This window comes from Silurus meridionalis, chromosome 18, assembly GCF_014805685.1.
Source record: "Silurus meridionalis isolate SWU-2019-XX chromosome 18, ASM1480568v1, whole genome shotgun sequence".
NCBI lineage: Eukaryota > Metazoa > Chordata > Actinopteri > Siluriformes > Siluridae > Silurus > Silurus meridionalis.
The window spans coordinates 24,969,500-24,990,828 of NC_060901.1; the positions used below are offsets into that span (position 1 = coordinate 24,969,500).

Consider the following 21,329-nt stretch of genomic DNA (forward strand, 5'->3'; position numbering starts at 1 on the left):
CTTCACTCTTCTGGGAAGATTTGTGTGCTTATTATTATATTTGTGTTCATCAGCCACAAGGGTGTTACGAAAGGCAGGTACTGATGTAGGTGAGGAGACCTGGGGTGCAATCAGCATTCACATTCATCCCAAAGGTGTTCAGTAGAGATGAGATCAGAGCTCTATAGCAGGCCACTCAAAATCTTCCTCTCCAAAGCATGTAAACCAGATCTTCAAGGAGCTCACTTTGTGTACAAGGGCATTGCCATGCTGGAACAGGTTTGGGTTTCCAAGTTTAAGTGAATGCAAAATTGTATTATAGTGCTTCTAAACATGTCTTGTACAACTGAGTGCCTCCAGATTTGTAGTAACAGTTTGAAAAAGAACCACATATAGCAGGAAAGGTCAGGTGTCCCAATACATTTGTGTGTGTATATACAGTATATTTATATGTTTATTTATTTGCCATCACCAGGCCATATCCCAGATTGTAGGGTTTTTCCAGCTGTCCATGAAAACAATAACGTTATTATGATGTTTTACAAATTATAAATTTAAGGTGAGTTATCCTGTGCATTTTATTGAAGTTCAAACAGGAAGTTTATAATTTATACTTCACCTGTATAGCAGTTCTACAACATATAGAAACTATCTGACTAAACCTCAGATTTCAAATGACAGTTACATACTATAGAAATAAGAACATGAAGAACATCCTTATTTAAAAACAAAACAACATGTGGCAGCATCCCTTATATAAAAGACAAACAAAATTGTAGGGAAAAAACTTTTACACATTAAAATGTCTCATGACAAAAAAAAGCAGCAATGATAGGTTGATAGGATGGAAATGGTGCTCAATGAGAAGGAAAAACACAAAGTAAAGAGGCTGTTTTGAAAATGTAAGAAAAGATAGAACAGATATTTGTGTAAAAAAAGTGAAAGTAAAAAGTTGTCCGAAAAATAAATAGTGGAGTAAAGTACTGATACCAGAAAAATCTACTAAAGTACAATCTTCTTCTTCTTTCGGCTGCTCCCATTAGGGGTCGCCACAGCGGATCATCTGTCTCCATACCACCCTGTCCTCTACATCTGCCTCTTTCACACCAACTACCTGCATGTCTTCCCTCACCACATCCATGAACCTCCTCCTTGGCCTTCCTCTTTTCCTCCTACCTGGTGGCTCCATCTTCAGCATTCTTCTACCAATATAATTCATGTCCCTTCTCTGCACATGTCCAAACCATCTCAATCTCGCCTCCCTCACCTTGTCACCAAAACATCCTACATGTGCTGTCCCTCTAATAAACTCATTTCTAATCTTGTCCATCCTCGTCACTCCCAACGAAAACCTTAACATCTTCAGCTCTGCTACCTCCAGCTCCACCTCCTGTCTTTTACTCAATGCCACTGTCTCTAATCCATACAACATCGCAGGTCTCACCACAGTCCTATAAACTTTCCTTTCATTCTTGCAGATACCCTACTATCACAAATCACTCCGGTCACTCTTCTCCACCCACTCCACCCTGCCTGCACTCTTTTCTTTACTTCTCTAACACACTCTTTATTACTTTGCACTGTTGACCCCAGGTACCTGAACTCCTCCACCTTCTCCACCTCTTCTCCCTGCAACCGCATCACTCCACTGCCCTCCCTCTCATTCACACACATGTACTCTGTCTTACTCCTACTGACTTTCATTCCCCTTCTCTCCAGCGCATATCTCCACCTCTCCAGGCTCTTCTCAACCTGCTCTCTACTCTCACCACAAATCACAATATCATCTGCAAACATCATAGTCCAGGAGACTCCTGTCTGACCTCGTCCGTCAACCTGTCCATCACCACTGCAAACAGGAAAGGGCTCAGGGCCGATCCTTGATGCAGTCCAACCTTCACCCTGAACCAGTCTGTCGTACCTACTGCACACTTCACTGCCGTCACACTGTCCTCATACATGTCCTGCACCACCCTCACATACTTCTCTGACACACCTGACTTCCTCATACAATACCACAACTCCTCTCTTGGCACTCTGTCATACGCTTTCTCTAAATCCACAAATACACAATGCAATTCCTTCTGTCCTTCTCTATACTTCTCCATCAACATCCTCAAGGCAAATAAGGCATCTGTGGTGCTCTTCCTCGGCATGAAACCATACTGTTGCTCACAGATGGTCACCTCTTCTCTCAGCCTGGCTTCCACTACTCTTTCCCATAACTTCATGGTGTGACTGATCAACTTAATTCCCCTGTAGTTACTGCAGGTCTGCACATCTCCCTTATGCTTAAAGATCGGTACCAGCACACTCCTTCTCCATTCCTCAGGCATCCTCTCCCTTCCAGAATCCTGTTAAACAATCTGGTTAAAACCCACTGCCATCTCTCCTAAACATCTCCACGCTTCTACCGGTATGTCATCTGGTCCGACTTTCCATTCTTCATCCTCTTAATCGCTGCTCTCACTTCCTCCTTACTAATCCTATCTACATCCTGCTTCACCAACTCCACATCCTCCAACCTTCTCTCTCTGTGATTTTCCTCATTCATCAGCTGCTCAAAATACTCCCTCCACCTTCTCAACACACTCTCCTCACTAGTCAACACATTTCCTCTCCATCCTTTATTGCTCTAACTTGCAGTACATCCTTCCCAGCTCGGTCCCTCTGCCTGGCCAATCGGTATAAATCCTTTTCTCCTTCCTTAGTGTCCAACCTCTTATACAGCTCCTCATATGCCTTTTCCTTGGCTTTCGCCACATCCCTTTTACCTGCTGCCGCATCTCCTTGTACTCCTGCCTACTTTTCTCATCACTCTGTCGATCCCACTTCTGTTTTGCCAACCTCTTTCCCTAATGCTCTCCTGCACTTCCTCATACCACCACCACGTCTCCTTGTCTTGCTTTCTATTTCCAGATGTCACACCAAGTACTTTTCTAGCTGCCTCCTCATCACTCCTGCAGTAGTTGCCCAATCATCTGGCACCTCTTCACCACCACCAAGCCCCTGTCTGACCTCTTCCCTGAACCTCACACTACACTCTTCCTCCTTCAGTTTCCACCATCTTATTCTTCTTTCAATCCTTACTTTCCTCCTCTTCTTCTTCGCCTCCAAAACCATCCTACAGACCACCATCCGATGCTGTCTAGCTACACTGTCCCCGCCAACACCTTACAGTCTCCAATCTCCTTCAGGTTGCATCTCCTGCATAGCACATAGTCCACCTGTGTGCACCTTCCTCCACTCTTATCGTCACCCTATGATCCTCCTTCTTCTTAAAATACGTGTTCACCACTGCCATTTCCATCCTTTTAGCAAAATCTACCACCATCTGCCCTTCCACATTCCTCTCCTTAAAACCATACCTACCCATCACCTCCTCATCACCTCTGTTCCCTTCACCTACATGCCCATTAAAGTCTGCCCCAATCACCAATCGTTCTTTCTTAGGTACACCATCTACCACTTCATCTAATTCACTCCAGAATCTTTCCTTTTCCTCCATCTCACAGCCAACTTGTGGAGCATAGGCACTGATGACATTTATCATCATCCTTCAACTTCCACCTTCACGATCATCACCCTATCAGAAACTCTCTTCACCTCTACTACACTCTTACTGTACTCTTCCTTCAGAATCACCCCTACACCATTTCTCTTCCCATCCACACCATGATAAAACAGTTTAAACCCACCTCCAATGTTCCTGGCCTTACTCCCTTTCCACTTGGTCTCCTGAACACACAGCATATCTACCTTTCTCCTCTCCACTATATCAGCTACTTCTCTCCCTTTACCCGTCATAGTACCAACATTTAAAGTACCAACCCAAACCTCTACTCTCCTACACTGCTCCTTTTCCTGCCGTCTCTGTAGACGTCTTCCTCCTCTCCTTCTCCTCCTTCGGCCAACAGTAGCCCAATTTCCACCGGTACCCTGTCGGCTAACGATACCTGTGGCGGTCGTTGTTAACCCGGGCCTCGACCGATCCGGTATGAAATTCTCATTTGTGATCCGCATATTTGATTTGGCATGTTTTACGCTGGATGCCCTTCCTAACGCAACCCTCCCCATTTACCTGGGCTTGGGACCGGCACTAAGAGTGCACTGGCTTGTGCCCCCCTAATGGCTGGGTTCTACTGAAGTACAATAACGAAGTATTTGTACTTTGTTACTTCCCACCTCTGGTGGGAACAATAACCATTTAGTTGTTGCGGGTTGTTTGGACAAAAAGCAGGACCAGAGTTTAGAGTAGTTATTGTTTTAATGGTCAAGTGCAGTAAGGTAACAAACAGATTCCAGAAATATCAAGAGTGGTGTGAGTCAAGAAGACTGGACTCACACCAGCAAAAGAACATGGACAGTGCCAAAGAAATGAACATAAGAAAAAGGTCTACTCTAGGCTGTATTTTGGAAGCTTAACCTAACTAACAAACAGCAACAGACTAGCAGACTACACTAGGTTATGCTACCAGAAAAATACAATGGGTGACACTTGCCCTCTACCTAGGGTGTCTAAACAATGGCAAAACCTACGTGGTGGAATGTAGTGCAGGCACATTCTTACCTGTTCTCAAACCAGGTGAGCCAGTATAACAGGCACAACTAGCAACCATCTCTCTCTCTCTCTCTCTCTCTCTCTCTCTCTGCTTTTGACTGTAGACTCCACCTATAGATAGTACAGAGCTGAAGACAGCCAACACAAGGGTAGAAAAAAAACAGCAGATACGTAACAATTAACAATAATTACATATATGTACATATAATCTCTAATAACTCCATTCTGCTCTCTGTTGTTCTGTTGTTCTGTTGTCTGTGTTTCTTTGTTTGGATGCAGCACTGTTCACATGATGTGTGGTATCAGTGCATAACAACTAATATGTATGCATGTATCTTCATCATATAACCCCAATCATATCATATTACAATGCCTACCTGTTAAGTTTCGAATCGACTACAAACTACTTCTTCTTACTTATAAAACACTAAATGGTTTATCTCCATGGATCTCTCCAGTCTTCTAACACACTACAATCCGTCACGCTCCCTGAGATCACAAAACAGCTACGCTAATTCCTCTCCACTGCTTCTCTTTCTCTCCCCATTCCGAGGCTTCCTGAGGTTTGGCCAGCTCCAGTCACGTCCCACCTCATGAAGATTATGGACTTTAAAGAAGTAGATGCCAAACTCACAAACATCCCGAACCATCTAGAGACGTACCAGTGCCAATTGGATCCCACTGCATGTGTGGAGTTTGCCATTGGACCTCCTGAAGTGTTTAAAGGCTCTGGCATGGAGAAGCTGATGCTGGATCTGTGATGATCACAAATGTTGAGCTCATAAAACTCGGAGCTACTAACCATATAGACTGTATAAGACTGCAGAAAGAACATCACTTATAATCTTATACTCTAGTAATCATGTTAGTTCTCACTGTCCAGTGTTCTGTATTGTTGAAAGATTTATGATCAAACTCTTGATGTCACCCAGATGAGGATGGGTTCCCCTTTTGAGTCTGGTTCCTCTCAAGGTTTCTTCCTCATAACATCTAAGGAAGTTTTTCCTTGCCACAGTCGCCACGGCTGCTCATCAGGGACAAATTCACACCATTCACCATCACTGTTGATTTGTGTAAAGCTGCTTTGAGACAATGTCTGTTGTGAAAAGCGCTATACAAATAAACTTGACTTGACTTGACTTGACTTGACTTGATTTGGTCAGGATTAATGGTGTCCTCAATGTGGAGAAATACAGTCAGATAGCAAACATGCTGTATAGCCAATGTCATTAAGAAATTTCTTCAATGTAGAGAAGAACAAGGAGTCCTGGAAGTGATTTGGGTGGGTTTGATCCCCACAATGCCCTGATCTCAATGTCATAGAGTCGCCTTGGATTACATGAAGAGATAGAAGGATTCAACCTCCATAGAAGATCCAAGAATGTTTGCAACAACCTACCTGGCGAGTTCCTTCAATAACCTTGTGTAAGTGTATGCTGTTTATTGTTCGTTTCCTTTTCTTTTGATTCACTGAGAAAAATAAACATTTCTTTTTTTCTGACTTTGCAGTATTGTTTTACGTCTACCTAAAACTTTTGCACAATAGCCTATATTTATTGTTTCTGTAAACATTAAATAAATAACCGTCGTCATCATCGGAATTTACAGACACCTGTGAATACAAATACCCACAATGCAATGCGTTTGTGTTGCATCGCTCTAGTCATGTCAATAGTCCCTCTTATCTGATGTGCTTATCAATATTTCAAAATCTCTCCAAACTTTTAAAGCATAAAGGAAATACTTATAAAATAAGTTTCCCACAATCTCATTTATTCCCAGGTGAGATTTGACCTGATTGTACTTTAGCTGTAAAATGGGTGTTGGGTTTTTTCTGGAAGATTGAGCAATATTGATGGTTTAACACTGGTTAAAAATGTTTTGAGCTCATATAAAAAAGTCGGTGTGTCACGATGTGGAGATAAAAAGATGAATGAGTTCATCAGTGCATGTAATGTAATGAACATTTTCACTGTGAGGTGACGTAGTGAATTCCAAACCACAAAACCATCCATACGTCAATTCATTTTGTAAATTGAAGAAAAGCCCAAATAATAATGAATTATAATTTACTGTGTTGGGATCCAGAGTCAGATCACAGAAATCTATACACATGAACAATAGGAACATTAGATATTAATCACAGGATATATTTATGTGAAGTGTGTGTGTGTGTGTGTGTGTGTGTGTGTGTGTGTGTTTGTGTGGTAGTGGAAATTCGTCTCTGCTGTTTAGTTCTGAGAGGAAAATCTGAACTTTCTCAGCTGTTTAGACATTTAAGCCCACTAGAGGGCAGAGTTTCTCAACTCCAAAACAAACCCATTCCCATCAGCAGATATTGCGGGTTTTTCTGGAACGATTTCTGAGGATTACTGTAGAATCTTTATCCAGAATCGTACCCTCAGGAAGGAGAGGTGGGGGGTTGGGTGACGTCACGTCAGTACGGAGAACTGAATCCACATTAAAATGATGGATGACAAACACAAATGGTTCTAAACCCTCAGGAGCCCAATTCATAAAAAAGAGGAAAGAAGTAGGGGGAAGTGTGCAAAGGATAAAGGTGTGTATGCTGCTCTATCACTCATCTCGTTATGAGGAGAGTGTAAGATAATGTATCTAATGAAATATGCTAATCACTCTACATTACAGTTACAATTTCTTGTTTTTATTATATTTCTTCAGCTGCTTAACATTATCATTTAGAGTATGTAGTTTATCATAATGTGTGTAGCAACAAAACAATTACAGCCTCACTGGTCTACACTGCAAAAAGTCAGCTTTCAAAAACAATTTTTAAATTGTCATTGCATTGTACAGGTACACAGCAACGAAATGCAGTTTGGCATCAATTGTGCAGGTAAATGTGTAGCATATTTACAGCATGTGATATATATGTAAGCATATGTACAGTGAATAAATATAAAGGCTGTAGCAGTGCAGAGACATGTGGACATCATTAACAAGTACAGATAAATGTTCTAAGGCTGTGGCATTGAAGAGGAAATGTGCAGAATGGAAGGGTATAAGATGATGGCATTTAAGGAATGTGCAGGCTGAATAAACAAGTCTAATATATATATATATATATATATATATATATATATATATTACACACATATACATGAATGTGAAATGTTGGGCAGAATGTACAGTAAGGATATAAAGATAGAAAGATACATATTGATAAAAAATAGTGCAGATGTAATGAGAAATGAAAAGGTATACTATGTAATATGTACATGTATAGTACACAGGTTATATACAGTGTTTGTTTGGTAGAGATTTAGCGGTGTAGTGTAGAGTTCAGTAGTGTGATGGTGGATGGAAAAAAGCTGTCCCTGAACCTGCTGGTTCTGGTGCGTAAGTTCCTGTATCTCCTTCTTGATGGAAGGAGGTTAAACAGTTTGTGACTGGGATGTGAAGAGTCCTTGATAATATTGTGAGCTTTGCACAGACATCTGCTGTGGTGAAGGTGTTCAATGGCAGGTACTTGTGTGCCAGTGATGCGTTGGGCGGTTTTGACCACCCTTTGCAGGGCTTTACGTTCACACACAGTGGAGCCTCCGTACCATACAGTGATGGAGTTGGTCAGGATGCTCTAGATGATGCAGCGGTAGAAGCTCATTAAAATCCCTGGAGACAGATTTGCTTTCTTGAGACTTCTCAAGAAGTACAGGCGTTGTTGTGCTTTCTAACCAGAGCTAAGGTGTTCTGGTGCCAGGACAGATCCTCAGAGATGTGAATGACCAGGAACTTAAAGCTGGAAACTCTCTCTACCTCATTTCCATTGATGTTGACTGGTAGATGTCTCCTGCTGTTGGATTTCCGGAAGTCCATGATGAGCTCTTTAGTCTTTGAGGCGTTGAGGGTCAGGTTGTTGGTGGCACACCATGCTGTCAGGCTTCGGATCTCTTCCCTGTAGGCCGATTCGTCGTTGTTGTGGATCTGGCCGACCACGGTGGTGTCATCTGCATACTTGATGAAGATGTTGGAGTTATGCAGAGGAGCACAATCGTGGGTGAACAGGGAGTAGAGTAGTGGGCTCAGAACACAGCCCTGTGTTCAGAATGAAGGTTGAGGATACCTGTTTGCCCAACCAAACAAATTGAGGTCTGTTGGTGAGAAAGTTCAGAATCCGTCTGCAAGTGGAAGTGCCAGATGCCTTACCTTTGCACTAGTAAACACTTTGAGATTTTTTACCGACATTATGAGAAAAAATTGGGAAATGGGTTAACATGTCCACCATCTTGGGTTCTTGGGTTCACACGTCCCCCTGTGGCACATCCTGATGCCTTGGATGACTGATTCAGAAGTGTTTTAAGATCATTTTGTGCTGCCACCATTGGTTCAAATTTGGGCTTAATATTAAAAATAATCATAACATTTGCCCTCAAAATGAAATCCAGCTCTGGATGTCCTGGTCAACACATCTTATACTGTAAATTTACTGTAAATCTGTATAGATGCCATGGAAAATGGGTGCAACTTGTGCAGGAACTCGTTTACACGTTTATACACAATCTAGAATATTATATGATCGAGGTTTCAGGTTTTATTTTGCCCTAGAAGCAATTGTGCCCATGAAATGGTTAATGTTCATGAACTCTTTGTGCTCCTCCTCTTTCTTTATCTCTCTCTCTCTCTCTCTCTCACACACACACACACACACACACACACACAACCAGGAAGTAACTGCTTCATTTCAGAGAAACAGAAACTTTCCAGATCACTAAGAAAATGGCAGAGGCCAGTATTTCAGTAACTCAGGATCAGTTCAGCTGTCCAGTGTGTCTGGATCTCCTGAAGGATCCAGTGACTACCCCGTGTGGTCACAGTTTCTGTAAGGTGTGTATTAATGACTGCTGGGATCAGGAGGATCAGAAGAGGGTCTACAGCTGTCCTCAGTGCAGACACACGTTCACTCCAAGGCCTGTTCTACACAGAAACAACATGCTGGCTGAAGTGGTGGAGAAACTGAAGAAGACTGAAGTCCGAGCTGCTTCTCCTGCTCACTGTTACGCTGGACCTGGAGATGTGGAATGTGATTTCTGTAGCGGGAGGAAACACAAAGCCGTCAAGTCGTGTCTGATGTGTCTGGCCTCCTTTTGCGAAACTCATCTGAAACCTCATTATGAAGTTCCTTCCTGGAAGAAGCACAAGTTAATCGAGGCATCTGGAAATCTACAAGAGAAGATCTGCTCTGAGCATGATAAAGTCCTGAGATCTACTGTCATACCGACCAAAGCTTCATCTGTTATCTGTGTACGATGCATGAACACAGAGGACATGACACAGTTGCAGCTGCAGCAGAACGATCTGAAAAACAGGTGTGTGTGTGTGTGTGTGTGTGTGTGTGTGTGTGTGTGTGTGTGTGTGTGTGTGTGTGTGTGTAAGTGTGTAAAAAAGGAAGAGATTGGAATGTGCTCGAGGTCTGGAGTTCAATAATTATTTAATTTAATTAAATATTTTAAGAATAATAATAATATCTAAACAACTATTACTGTTTACAGACTGAGCTGAAGGAGGAGCAGATGAAATTCCAGCAGAGAATCCAGGAGAAGCAGAAGAAGGTGCAGGAGCTGAAACAGGCTGTGAACATTATAAAGGTGAGCAGTGAGCAGAGACGGAGCTGCTCCTAGAAACACACACAACATGGACATCGAGTCATTTAGAGACCCAGTAAGAGTGAGTGTGTGTGTGTGTGTGTGTGTGTCCTAACAGCTCAGTGCACAGACAGCAGTAGATGACAGTGAGAAGATCTTTACTGAGATGATCAGCTCCATGGAGAAAAAGCGCTCGGAGGTGACGGAGCTGATCAGAGATCAGGAGAAGGCTGAACTGAGTCGAGCTGAACGACTCCTGGAGCAACTGGAGCAGGAGATTTCTGATCTTCAGAGGAGAATCACTGAGCTGGAGCAGCTTTCACACACACGATCACATCCATTTCCTCCAGGTAACACAAAGTGTGTATAGTCTATATAGTCACATGTATATTTCTCCACCTTTCTCCTTCTCCATGATGTTTTTCTTTCTCTCTGTAGAGTTTCCAGTCTCTCAGTGTATCTTCTGGATGTGAGGACTCACCCAGCATCACTGTCCATCAACATCTCTCATTTGATAGAGTGAGGAAATCAGTCTCTGATCTGAAAAGAGATTTGAGGAACTCTGCCAGGAGAAATTCATCATAATTCATGAACATGGTGAGAGAAATTGTCCTGCTGGGAATCTTTACTTTCTCTGCAGCATGATGACGAGAGACAGAAACATTTCCCCAAAACACACAATAATGATTTTATATGATTATATGAACTTACTGTTATTGTTCTTCTCCACTGGAATGATCATTAGATGCAGTTACACTTATTACTCCTGTATTTATAGTGTTTTCAGCTACTCAACTATTAATAAAGGACACACATACATTTATTCCTCCTTTCTTACAAAGAGAGAGTGACAGAGTTCATAAGTCACATAAACAACATCATTCATTCATAACATTTATTCAGTAGTGATTAATTACCAAAGCAGCTCATTTCCTTCATCAAAATATGTCTCCTGTTTCTCCACAGCTGCAGCAGTTCAGATGATTTTACCCTCAGAACCAAAGAGCAGAGAAGATTTTCTGTACTGTACGTGTAACACACACACACACACACACACACACACACACACACACACACACACACACACTCTCACTCTCCATTTTCAGTACATGCTTTGATATATTTTTAATATCTGACACATTTCCACTGTTCATGTGTTTAGATTTCTGTGATCTGACTCTGGATCCCAACACAGTAAATTATTACCTCATTCTGTCTGAGAAGAACAAAGTGGTGACATACAGTGAGACAAAGCAGCCGTACTCTGATCATCCAGAGAGATTTGACTACTACAGTCAGGTGTTGAGTAAAGAGAGTGTGTGTGGACGCTGTTACTGGGAGGTGAAGTGGAGCAGTGATGGTAATGTGTTAATATCAGTCTCATATAAAGATATCAGAAGGAAAGGACGGGGTAATGAGTGTGTGTTTGGACGCAACAATCAGTCCTGGAGTCTGCAGTGTTCTTCTTCTTCTGTTAATTTCTGGCACAACAACGTTAAAACTGATCTCAGAGTTCCATCATCCTCCAGAATAGGAGTGTATGTGGATCACAGTGCAGGAACTCTGTCCTTCTACAGCGTCTCTGATACGATGAAGCTCCTCCACAGACTCCACACCACATTCACTCAGCCTCTATACGCTGGATTCTGGCTGCCTTATTATGGTACAGTTAGATTATGTGATCAAAAATGAAATATTAGAAATAACAGATATTGTTTCATGAAAAGTAGAAACTTTTTTTATTAAAAGAATATTTTAAATAAAAAAGCAACAAGTCGTTTATTTTCCATTTCCAACATTTTATTCAGATTTTTTTGCCAAATAAATTTAGAATCAATCAGATTGAGAATTTTTGCTGAATCAGAATCAGAATGAATCAGAATCTGGTTCAGTCAGAATCGGTGTTAGAATTGTGTTTCAGTGATCAGGTACACGAGGGTACAGGAAATTTGATGGTGAACTCTGTGTTGAACTTGTTTGCAGTACATGTTGCAGTAAGATACACTGCTGATGTAACACACGTTGGCTTTGAATACAAGTGGATACAGTACACTATACAGCTGTACATTAAACAAGAAGAGTATGCAGTCTAATGTCACAGGAACATATGTACACTGTAAAACATAACCCGTACATTTTACCGTAAAAAAACGGCAGCTGTGGTTGCCAGAACTTTACCGTCAAAAATACGGTAGGAACGTTATTTTTGTACAGGATTGCACCCATTGTACTGTATATTTTACAGATTTGAATGTTTTTTTATGGTAACTGTCTAATCCATGTTTATGTTGTTATAAAAGCAGTTTATACCCATCAAATTACAGGATTTACATTGTAATAATTACGGTTTATACGGTTTTACAGCACAGAACTGTTTAATTTTCAGGTTCATTTTGTAATAATTACAGTTTAAACCTATACTTATTTCACAAAGCAGACAGAAAACTATTTAAACTTAATAAAAAACATTAAATGTGTAAATGCTGTTGAACAATTTTTTATTATAAATAACCACAGTGAATTTATCATTTATAGATCATTTATCATTTAATCACACTAGCTGGCAGCTAGAAGAGATAGAAGTTACATTTCTAAACATTCAGATTTTATCTTTTTTAGAAACTATTAAGAGTAATTTCATTGTAATTGATGAACACAAACCTAAATCAAATCATAAAACCCATCAAAATCTATTAATAGACTTGGACATCAGTGTGGTCCCATGTATTTTTAATAAAGACTGGCAGGCATTTAAAACAACATTAATGTATTTGTCTGTTCTCGTGTTTTAACAGAAGTATACAGTGGTTTAAGATCAGATTAAGATCAGACAGTGAAGACTACTCATTTAAAATTTAGACTCAGAATTTAAAACATTTCTGCCTAACTGCCACTTTAAACTGAGCTTGGGAAGATACAGAAGTTAAAGGTTCAGATAAACATTTACAGTAAGAACTACTAAAGCAGAACAAGGCACAAGTGCTTACAGAGTAAAGTATATTGTTACCACTAAACATGTGGTTACAACTCAAGTCATGAACATTTCAATGTTTATAAAGTTTAAACTTGGAAACCATTTGCAGGCCACCTTTACAAAGTCTCTCGCCACTCATGATCAGAAAGGGCAGAGATTAGGGTGAAGACTCTTGGGTTCACTGGGAGTCGCTCTTTGTTCTTCTTTTCCACAGCTTTTGTGCCCTTTTCGGGATTGATGCTAAAAAAAACACCTTGAAAAGAAAGAAAAAACATTGAAACTCTGTAAATATTAAGTGAACCCCCTCCTAGGTGTCAGGGTCTGGATATTTTTTGAGATTGTTTTTGCCTTTGCCACCAGATGCCACCACTGGGCCCCTATCCCCTACTCCCTAGCCCCTAGCTGTATATTGTCTCCCACCTCCTCGATAATGTTGTCTATTTAAGTTGCCCATTTTGCTTTGGTCTTTGTTGGTTCATTATATTTGTTTTCACTTTTGTTGCAGTACATTTGTCATTGTATTTGACATTAGTTTTTGTTGTATCGTCTTTCTTGATATTGGTCTTGGTATTTAAAACTGTATATGTGTGGGTTTGTTTTGTTCTGTTTGGTGAGTGTATTTCTATCTTGTTATATTTCTTTGTCTGCTGTTTTCTCAAGTTTTTCCAAGCCTTACTGTTCTGAGTTTTCCCTAGCCTCCTGGTTTCTCCTGTTTCCCTAGTCTCCTGCCTACTTCAGTCTTCCAGAGTCTCCTGGTTTTCTGTTTTCCCCAAGCCCCTGGTCTTCTCGAGTCTCTTCTTACCTTCCTGTCTTCCTGAGTTTCTTTGTCCTGTTAAGTAATCTCTAATCTGTATTTATCTTGTGTTTATTTTGTATTGATAAACCCACTCTGCCTGGTATATTTTTGGTTCTCTTTTCTTGAGCTGCATATCTCGAGTGTGTCTCTGCAGTTGGGTTCCAACGCCTCCCCGTGGCAGACTGCCGCTCGCTCTAGCTACTCGGGTTCGCGACCCGCTCTCAAACCTGACACCTGGGTGTCTTTACATCCCTTTGCAGGAATTCAAGCACTGACTGGTAGTGAATGTTGAAACATTAGGCAAACCGCAGCGATAAAAGTAGCGACGTCATTATTCCCAATCTTGCGGTCCACACTGAGCATGAAATCGAACAGCAGCATAGCAGTCCTGTGGATACATTTCAGCTCAATGAAGACATGTACATGTAGCAAGGTAATTGTGTATTTACATCAGAGGTGGAAAGTAATAAAGTACAAATACTATAGATTTTGACTTTCACTCATTACGTTTTTACACAAATATCTGTACTTTTTACTTCTTACATTTTCAAAACCGCCTCGTTACTTTAGTTTTAATCCATTGATTCGGTGAAATGTCAGTTTTTTATATTTCCACTGCGCCGATTTCAGTCCGACTGATTTCCTGTCATTGTGCGTCTTTTTTAATCCACTGGTGTATAATGTTCTGTCTCTCACTCACCACAGACGTAGACTAGATTACAAAGCTAAGAGAAAGCAACAAGAAGTAAAGCTAAAGTGGATGAGACAGAGGGAGTCAGTGATGTAAACATGACTGAGAACAGACACATTCCTGATCACCTCATCATCATCTTTTCTCTGCTTATGTTATGTGGATGTTCAGCCTGGATATATTCATTAGGTAACAACATTTTTAATTTGTTTTATATTCACACACACACACATTTGACGTCCTTCCTTTACCTAGATATAAAATAAATAAAGAAACTTTACCGAAAAATATTTTTAATCAGTAAACTTTTATTTATGCGCCGTCTCAAATCAAACACCAAATCTGCCATGATTCACACAATTAACCCTCTAGGTGGCGTTTTGTGGATTTTTCCCTCATAATGGTGAAACTTAAATTACTATCTTTACTGATCGTACAGAGAAACAATTCATCATTCAAATCTGTAAAATGTCTATGATAAAAGCTACTTGACTTGAAGAGGTTCAGTTTCTCCGGTGTCACCTCATTAACTGTCCGTGTGGAAACATAGCAAAGGTTCCATTTGGTGACCTGATGATGTACGTAATTTAAACCATCATCATTACTTTAAAATATTTACAAGAATTTTTTGTCTTCAAGCTCTGTTGCATCCATATTTCTCCATGTCCATGTTGCTTAAATTATTAAAACCATGAAGTATTAATATATGGTACATTTAGAACAGATAGAAATGTGCGCTTAAGTTGCGATTAAATATTTAATTTGCTTGACAACCTTTTATACATATAATGTACATATTACATACTCTATCTATCTATCGATTGATCACCTGCCCTTTCCTGCTATATGTGGTTCTTTTCCAAACTGTTACCAAAAATCTAGATGCACTCAGTTACAGGATTTCTTTAGATGTGCTATAAAACCTTTTGCATTCACTTGAACTTGGAAACCCAAACCTGTGCACAAAGTGAGCTCCTTGAACATCTGATTCATTCTAAACTGTCTGTTTGTCCCCCTGGTAGTCCGTTCCGAAGTTCTTTAATGAGGTCACTCCTCCAACCTCGCCTGCCATCCTAGGTCAAACTGCACAATCGACTTCATTAAGAGGTTCTGGTGGATTTACCAAATATCTGGTTCAGACATTCATGTCTCCCTGCACTGGCATCCTCCAGTGCTGCTCCACCCACTGCCTATCCCTTACCAACCTTGATCCCACCGTGTGCATCTTTTGGGTCAACAAGAAAACCTGCCCCTTTATGTGGAATCCCGCAAACTGTCCCAATGCTACATTGGGCTGTTTTCAGATAACCAGTAGAGTCTAGATAACCAGGTCCTCTAATCATGTCTTGCTTGAAGTGCCTAGAACAAGATATAAATCGTGAGGTGATCGCTTTTGTTTTAAGTTCTTACAATTTGCTTCTTTTTTTTAAATGATATTGTATATTTTACTACTTTTATGTTAATTACAATTTATTACTATTTTGCACATGGCCTCTTCACTTTGTTCAGCACCTAGGTTCTACCTGGTAGATGTTAGGTGCTATATAAATAAAGATTGATTGAGATCAGTTACTGTTACCCAGGTCATTAAAGATAAACTCTCATTTCAATGCATCTCTCCTCACGCCTGTTCTCACCTGTGTTTTCTCTTCCACAGGTTTCCCCTCCCTGTCCCTTCATAATCAGTGGTCAGCCAGCCTACACGGACCACCAGATACTGGACTCGCACAAAGATCACTGCAGCATCTAGTGGTCCGGTAATGTTTCGCTTCAGAGAAACGCTCCTGGGTCTAAACCTGGAATATCTTGGACCCTGAGCTCATCAGGGAATTCCACATCCGTCTCCTGATCATCCCATCAGGAACATCAGGAGCCATTCCTGGGGGCTACGATTTCTGTTGTTTGTTTCTCGCACGGTTCTATATTTTTTCCAGAGTGAATTTTGGATTTTCGGTTGTCACTTTGCCAGGAGGGAATCTGTATTTGAACTCGAGTGTTTATTGTTATGCCCTGCTTTCCTTTGGCCCGTACAGCATTATTTATTTTTAGTGAGAATATGTTTTCTAATGTTTTCGAAAGCCTGCTAAACCTGGACAGATAAATGTGTATATAAGTGTGTATAGTTGTTAGATTTTTATCATCCCCAAACAAAACTTAATTCTGGGAGAGATTTTCCATGCGCTACGATGCCCGTGGTGCCTTTTCTGATCAGGGAAGAATCACACAGCACACAGAATGGCGCATATGTTCTTCTTCAGTTTATTGCAGATAACAGACAAGTATATATTTACACACTGGAAAAAAACCTGACCTAAAACTGTTCCTGATTGGGTAAGAACACATAGCAACCAGAGATGTGAGCCCAGATAAAGACTTTCCATGTACCTTACATACTCTTATCGTAAAGACCCTATAGACACTGAACAGATAACATAGGAATGTGTTTAGAGAACCAGTGTGAGGCCCATCTTAACACTAACAATAGTGGATAGAAGTTTTTATACATTGTTTTGGGACTTTAGCAACTAAACTGCAGTGGCTGAATTGCATTGTACAATATAAATTGCTAACAACAAAAAACTAGTTAATCATCTAGCACTGGTAATGGCATAGACGCAACTTGTATTTTCAATCCCATGCTGAGGAGTATATGCTGGAATTGTTTGGGATGTTCAATTCTGGCAGGAGAAAGAGGAAAGTCTCCTACCTGGGGAAAAAAACAAATAGTATTTTTCTACTCTGTAGCATAATCATGTAGATGTAGTGCATCACTACATTGTGTTAATTACATTGCTATGTGCCAGTTGTGGTAATTGTGGTGTAAGATTTGAGCTGGTTGTTCTTAAAGTAAGTATTTATCTTTATAAAAACTCATCTTTGTGAGATATAATTATATCAGTTCATTGTTTGTGTGTAAAAGGCTTTTTACTTATTAAAGTTTCTCATTGTGAATAATGTGAATAAATGCTTTGGGAATTGGATGTAAGTTGTGCACCAACAAATCTACAATTGAATGTGGTTTGGTTTTCTTTTGCTCTAAAACCATTTTGTTAATGAAACGGTTAAAAGCGGAAGGTTTGAGCTCTGTTTTTGTGCTCCTCCTCTGTTACACAACCAGGAAGTGACTTCTCACTTCGGAGAAAAAGAAACTCAAAGAGTCTTCATCCTGCACTGTTTCTCTCTGTGTCTGTGGGTGAGTTTATGAAAATGGCAGAGGCCAGTATTTCAGTAGATCAGGATCAGTTCAGCTGTCCAGTGTGTCTGGATCTCCTGAAGGATCCAGTGACTATCCCGTGTGGTCACAGTTTCTGTAAGGTGTGTATTAATGACTGCTGGGATCAGGAGGATCAGAAGGGGGTCTACAGCTGTCCTCAGTGCAGACACACGTTCACTTCAAGGCCTGTTCTACACAGAAACAACATGCTGGCTGAAGTGGTGGAGAAACTGAAGAAGACTGAAGTCCGAGCTGCTTCTCCTGCTCACTGTTACGCTGGACCTGGAGATGTGGAATGTGATTTCTGTAGCGGGAGGAAACACAAAGCCGTCAAGTCGTGTCTGATGTGTCTGGCCTCCTTTTGTGAAACTCATCTGAAACCTCATTATGAAGTTCCTTCCTGGAAGAAGCACAAGTTAATCGAAGCGTCTGGAAATCTACAAGAGAAGATCTGCTCTGAGCATGATAAAGTCCTGGAGATCTACTGTCGTACCGACCAAAGCTTCATCTGTTATCTGTGTGTGACGGATGAACACAGAAGCCACGACACCGTCTCAGTTAAAGCCTACAGAACTGAACAACAGGTGAGAAATGCAGGTCTGATATATTCAGTCTGTTCATAGAAATTACATTATTCATCTAAAATCACAAACACTGCTTGTTTCTAATCCTGTCCATCGTCATCACTCCCAATGAAAATCTCAGCATCTTCAGCTCTGCTACCTCCAGCTCCACCTCCTGTCTTTTACTCAATGCCACTGTCTCTAAACCATACAACATAGCAGGTCTCACCACAGTCTTTATCATCTCATACACCATCAACTATAATCTGTATTTTATTTGTCCTCAGACTGAGCTGAAGGAGGAGCAGATGAAATTCCAGCAGAGAATCCAGGAGAAGCAGAAGAAGGTGCAGGAGCTGAAACAGGATGTGAACATTATAAAGGTGAGCAGTGAGCAGAGACGGAGCTGCTCCTAGAAACACACACAACATGGACATCGAGTCATTTAGAGTCCCAGTAAGAGTGTGTGTGTGTGTGTGTGTGTGTGTGTGTGTGTGTGTGTCCTAACAGCTCAGTGCACAGACAGCAGTAGATGACAGTGAGAAGATCTTTACTGAGATGATCAGCTCCATGGAGAAAAAGCGCTCGGAGGTGACGGAGCTGATCAGAGATCAGGAGAAGGCTGAACTGAGTCGAGCTGAACGACTCCTGGAGCAACTGGAGCAGGAGATTTCTGATCTTCAGAGGAGAATCACTGAGCTGGAGCAGCTTTCACACACACACGATCACATCCATTTCCTCCAGGAAATAAAGGTACATTACATCCACATTTCCAGGAGGAATATGAAGGTTACAGGTTCATTGGATGTTTCTTAGACTTCAAGAATCCCCATAATTTTAGATTCTAGAAAGAATCTGTTATAAGATTCTATATAAAACTTTACAATTATTGCATTCCTTCACTTCATTTTATTTCTAATTGCTGTATGCAGGTTTTAGCCTCCAGACATCAGAGTCCCAAAACCGACAGACCAAATGTTCCAGCTGATGTGTGTGAAGATTCACTCAGCATCAATGTCAATATCTCATTTGATGCAGTGAGGAAATCTCTCTCTGACCTGAAAAAGAGACTTGAGGAATTCTGCCAGGAGGAATTGATCAAAATCCGTGAACATGGTAAGAGGATCCGTTCCTGATAAAGTGCATCATGTGATCTACACACATTTCTGATCCACACACAAGCAATGATTTACACAAATGTCTTTATTTTATAAAATCAATCCATTTTATTTCTTTATTTACAGCTGAGAACATTCAGATTTTACTCTCAGAACCAACAAGCAGGAACGAGTTTCTGAAATGTATGTGTACAACACACACACACACACACACACACACACACACACACACACACACTTTACATAAATATTCTGTGATTAATATCTGATGTTTCTGTTGTTCATGTGTTTAGATTTCTGTGATCTGACTCTGGATCCCAACACAGTAAATTATTACCTCATTCTGTCTGAGAAGAACAAAGTGGTGACACGCAGTGAGACAAAGCAGCCGTACTCTGATCATCCAGAGAGATTTAAATACTTCAGCCAGGTGTTGAGTAAAGAGAGTGTGTGTGGACGCTGTTACTGGGAGGTGGAGTGGAGCAGTGATGGTAATGTGTTAATATCAGTCTCATATAAAGATATCAGAAGGAAAGGACGGGGTGATGAGTGTTGGTTTGGACACAACAATCAGTCCTGGAGTCTGGAATGTTCTTCTTCTTCTGTTAATTTCTGGCACAACAACGTTAAAACTGATCTCAAAGTTCCATCATCCTCCAGAATAGGAGTGTATGTGGATCACAGTGCAGGAACTCTGTCCTTCTACAGCGTCTCTGATACGATGAAGCTCCTCCACAGACTCCACACCACATTCACTCAGCCTCTATATGCTGGATTCAGGTTTTTCTTTTCGAAACCAGGATCATCTATGAGGTTGTGCAGTCCAAAAGAATAATAGTTGGTGTTTTATGGTCTGTAATTTGGAGCTGAAAGAAACATGTGCTAGGAAATAAATAAAAAAGTGATTTGTTTGTATCATTGTAAAAATCAGATTTAAAAATGATAATTATGCTTTGGTAAAATATATAAATCTATTTTACACCTTAAAATGTCTATGTACGTGGTGGTATTTAAAAAAGGATCGAGACGAACTGTATTGTAGTTCTGTCTTTTTTGCTGAATGTCCTCCCTGAGACGCCTTAAAACCTGCAGTAGAACTCGCTATTCATGGTCTGGCCACTGGGGGAAGGATTCTTGCTGCACAATGCTGCGAATGTTGAAAAAGATGATGAGCATCCACTTGGTTGAGCTGCAGATCTGCCTGATCTTTTTTGGTCATGGAGATGACGGTCTCTTCAACTGTCAAGACTGTTGCTTCGTCTCAGGGTCGTATTCATAAACCAAAGTTTCGTCCCAGGTGATGATCCTTGACATGAATGTTGAGCCTCCTAAATGATAGAAAATCTCTTAGTGCTGCTAGATCAGAATATTTCTCCACCATCATAGAAAATAACAAGCATATTCCTAGATTTTTTTCAGGCAAGAAATCCAAACGATTAATATAAATCCAAATTCTTTTATAAAAAACCCTGTAGACAGCAGTGTAATTATAACAGACATTTAATGACAAAGTTTTACTCCTATTCATGAGAATGAGAATATTTCCTCATCACAAACATCAACCTGCATTCTCCATCCCCTGCCTACAAGTTTCCTCAAACAGATCATTCCAGAGGTAATTGAACCTGTTTTAAAAATAATAAACTCTTCCATTAGCACTGGTTATGTACATAAATCCTTCGAATTTATAATATAATGATAATAAATATAATAAATAATAATAATAACAGCAATAATAGTAGAGAAGGCGGGTTTAATAGGGTTGGTGAGTGCAGGTGCATCTCGTGCACTGTGCAAAATTCAGTCAGAAGTCATGTATAGAACATAGCA

General features: G+C 40.5%; 1 protein-coding gene and 1 pseudogene across 3 annotated transcripts; both read left to right on the forward strand.

The window, feature by feature from the left end:
• Positions 1 to 9,214: 9,214 nt before the first annotated feature.
• LOC124401381 (E3 ubiquitin/ISG15 ligase TRIM25-like) lies at positions 9,215 to 20,530 on the forward strand. Of its 3 annotated transcripts, none has more exons than XM_046873670.1 (7): positions 9,215 to 9,286; positions 17,821 to 18,402; positions 18,669 to 18,764; positions 18,892 to 19,170; positions 19,314 to 19,497; positions 19,626 to 19,682; positions 19,793 to 20,530. In XM_046873670.1, exons 1-7 carry the CDS (start codon positions 9,278 to 9,280, stop codon positions 20,332 to 20,334), a joined length of 1,749 nt encoding a protein of 582 aa, XP_046729626.1. In that variant the 5' UTR covers positions 9,215 to 9,277; the 3' UTR covers positions 20,335 to 20,530. The 3 variants fall into 3 exon arrangements, with proteins under 3 accessions (XP_046729626.1, XP_046729625.1, XP_046729627.1); XM_046873669.1 differs by having other exon boundaries at positions 9,229 to 9,277; positions 17,812 to 18,402; XM_046873671.1 differs by having other exon boundaries at positions 9,231 to 9,277; positions 17,812 to 18,402; positions 18,892 to 19,134.
• Positions 9,278 to 12,620, forward strand: LOC124401458 (annotated as a pseudogene).
• Positions 20,531 to 21,329: the final 799 nt, after the last annotated feature.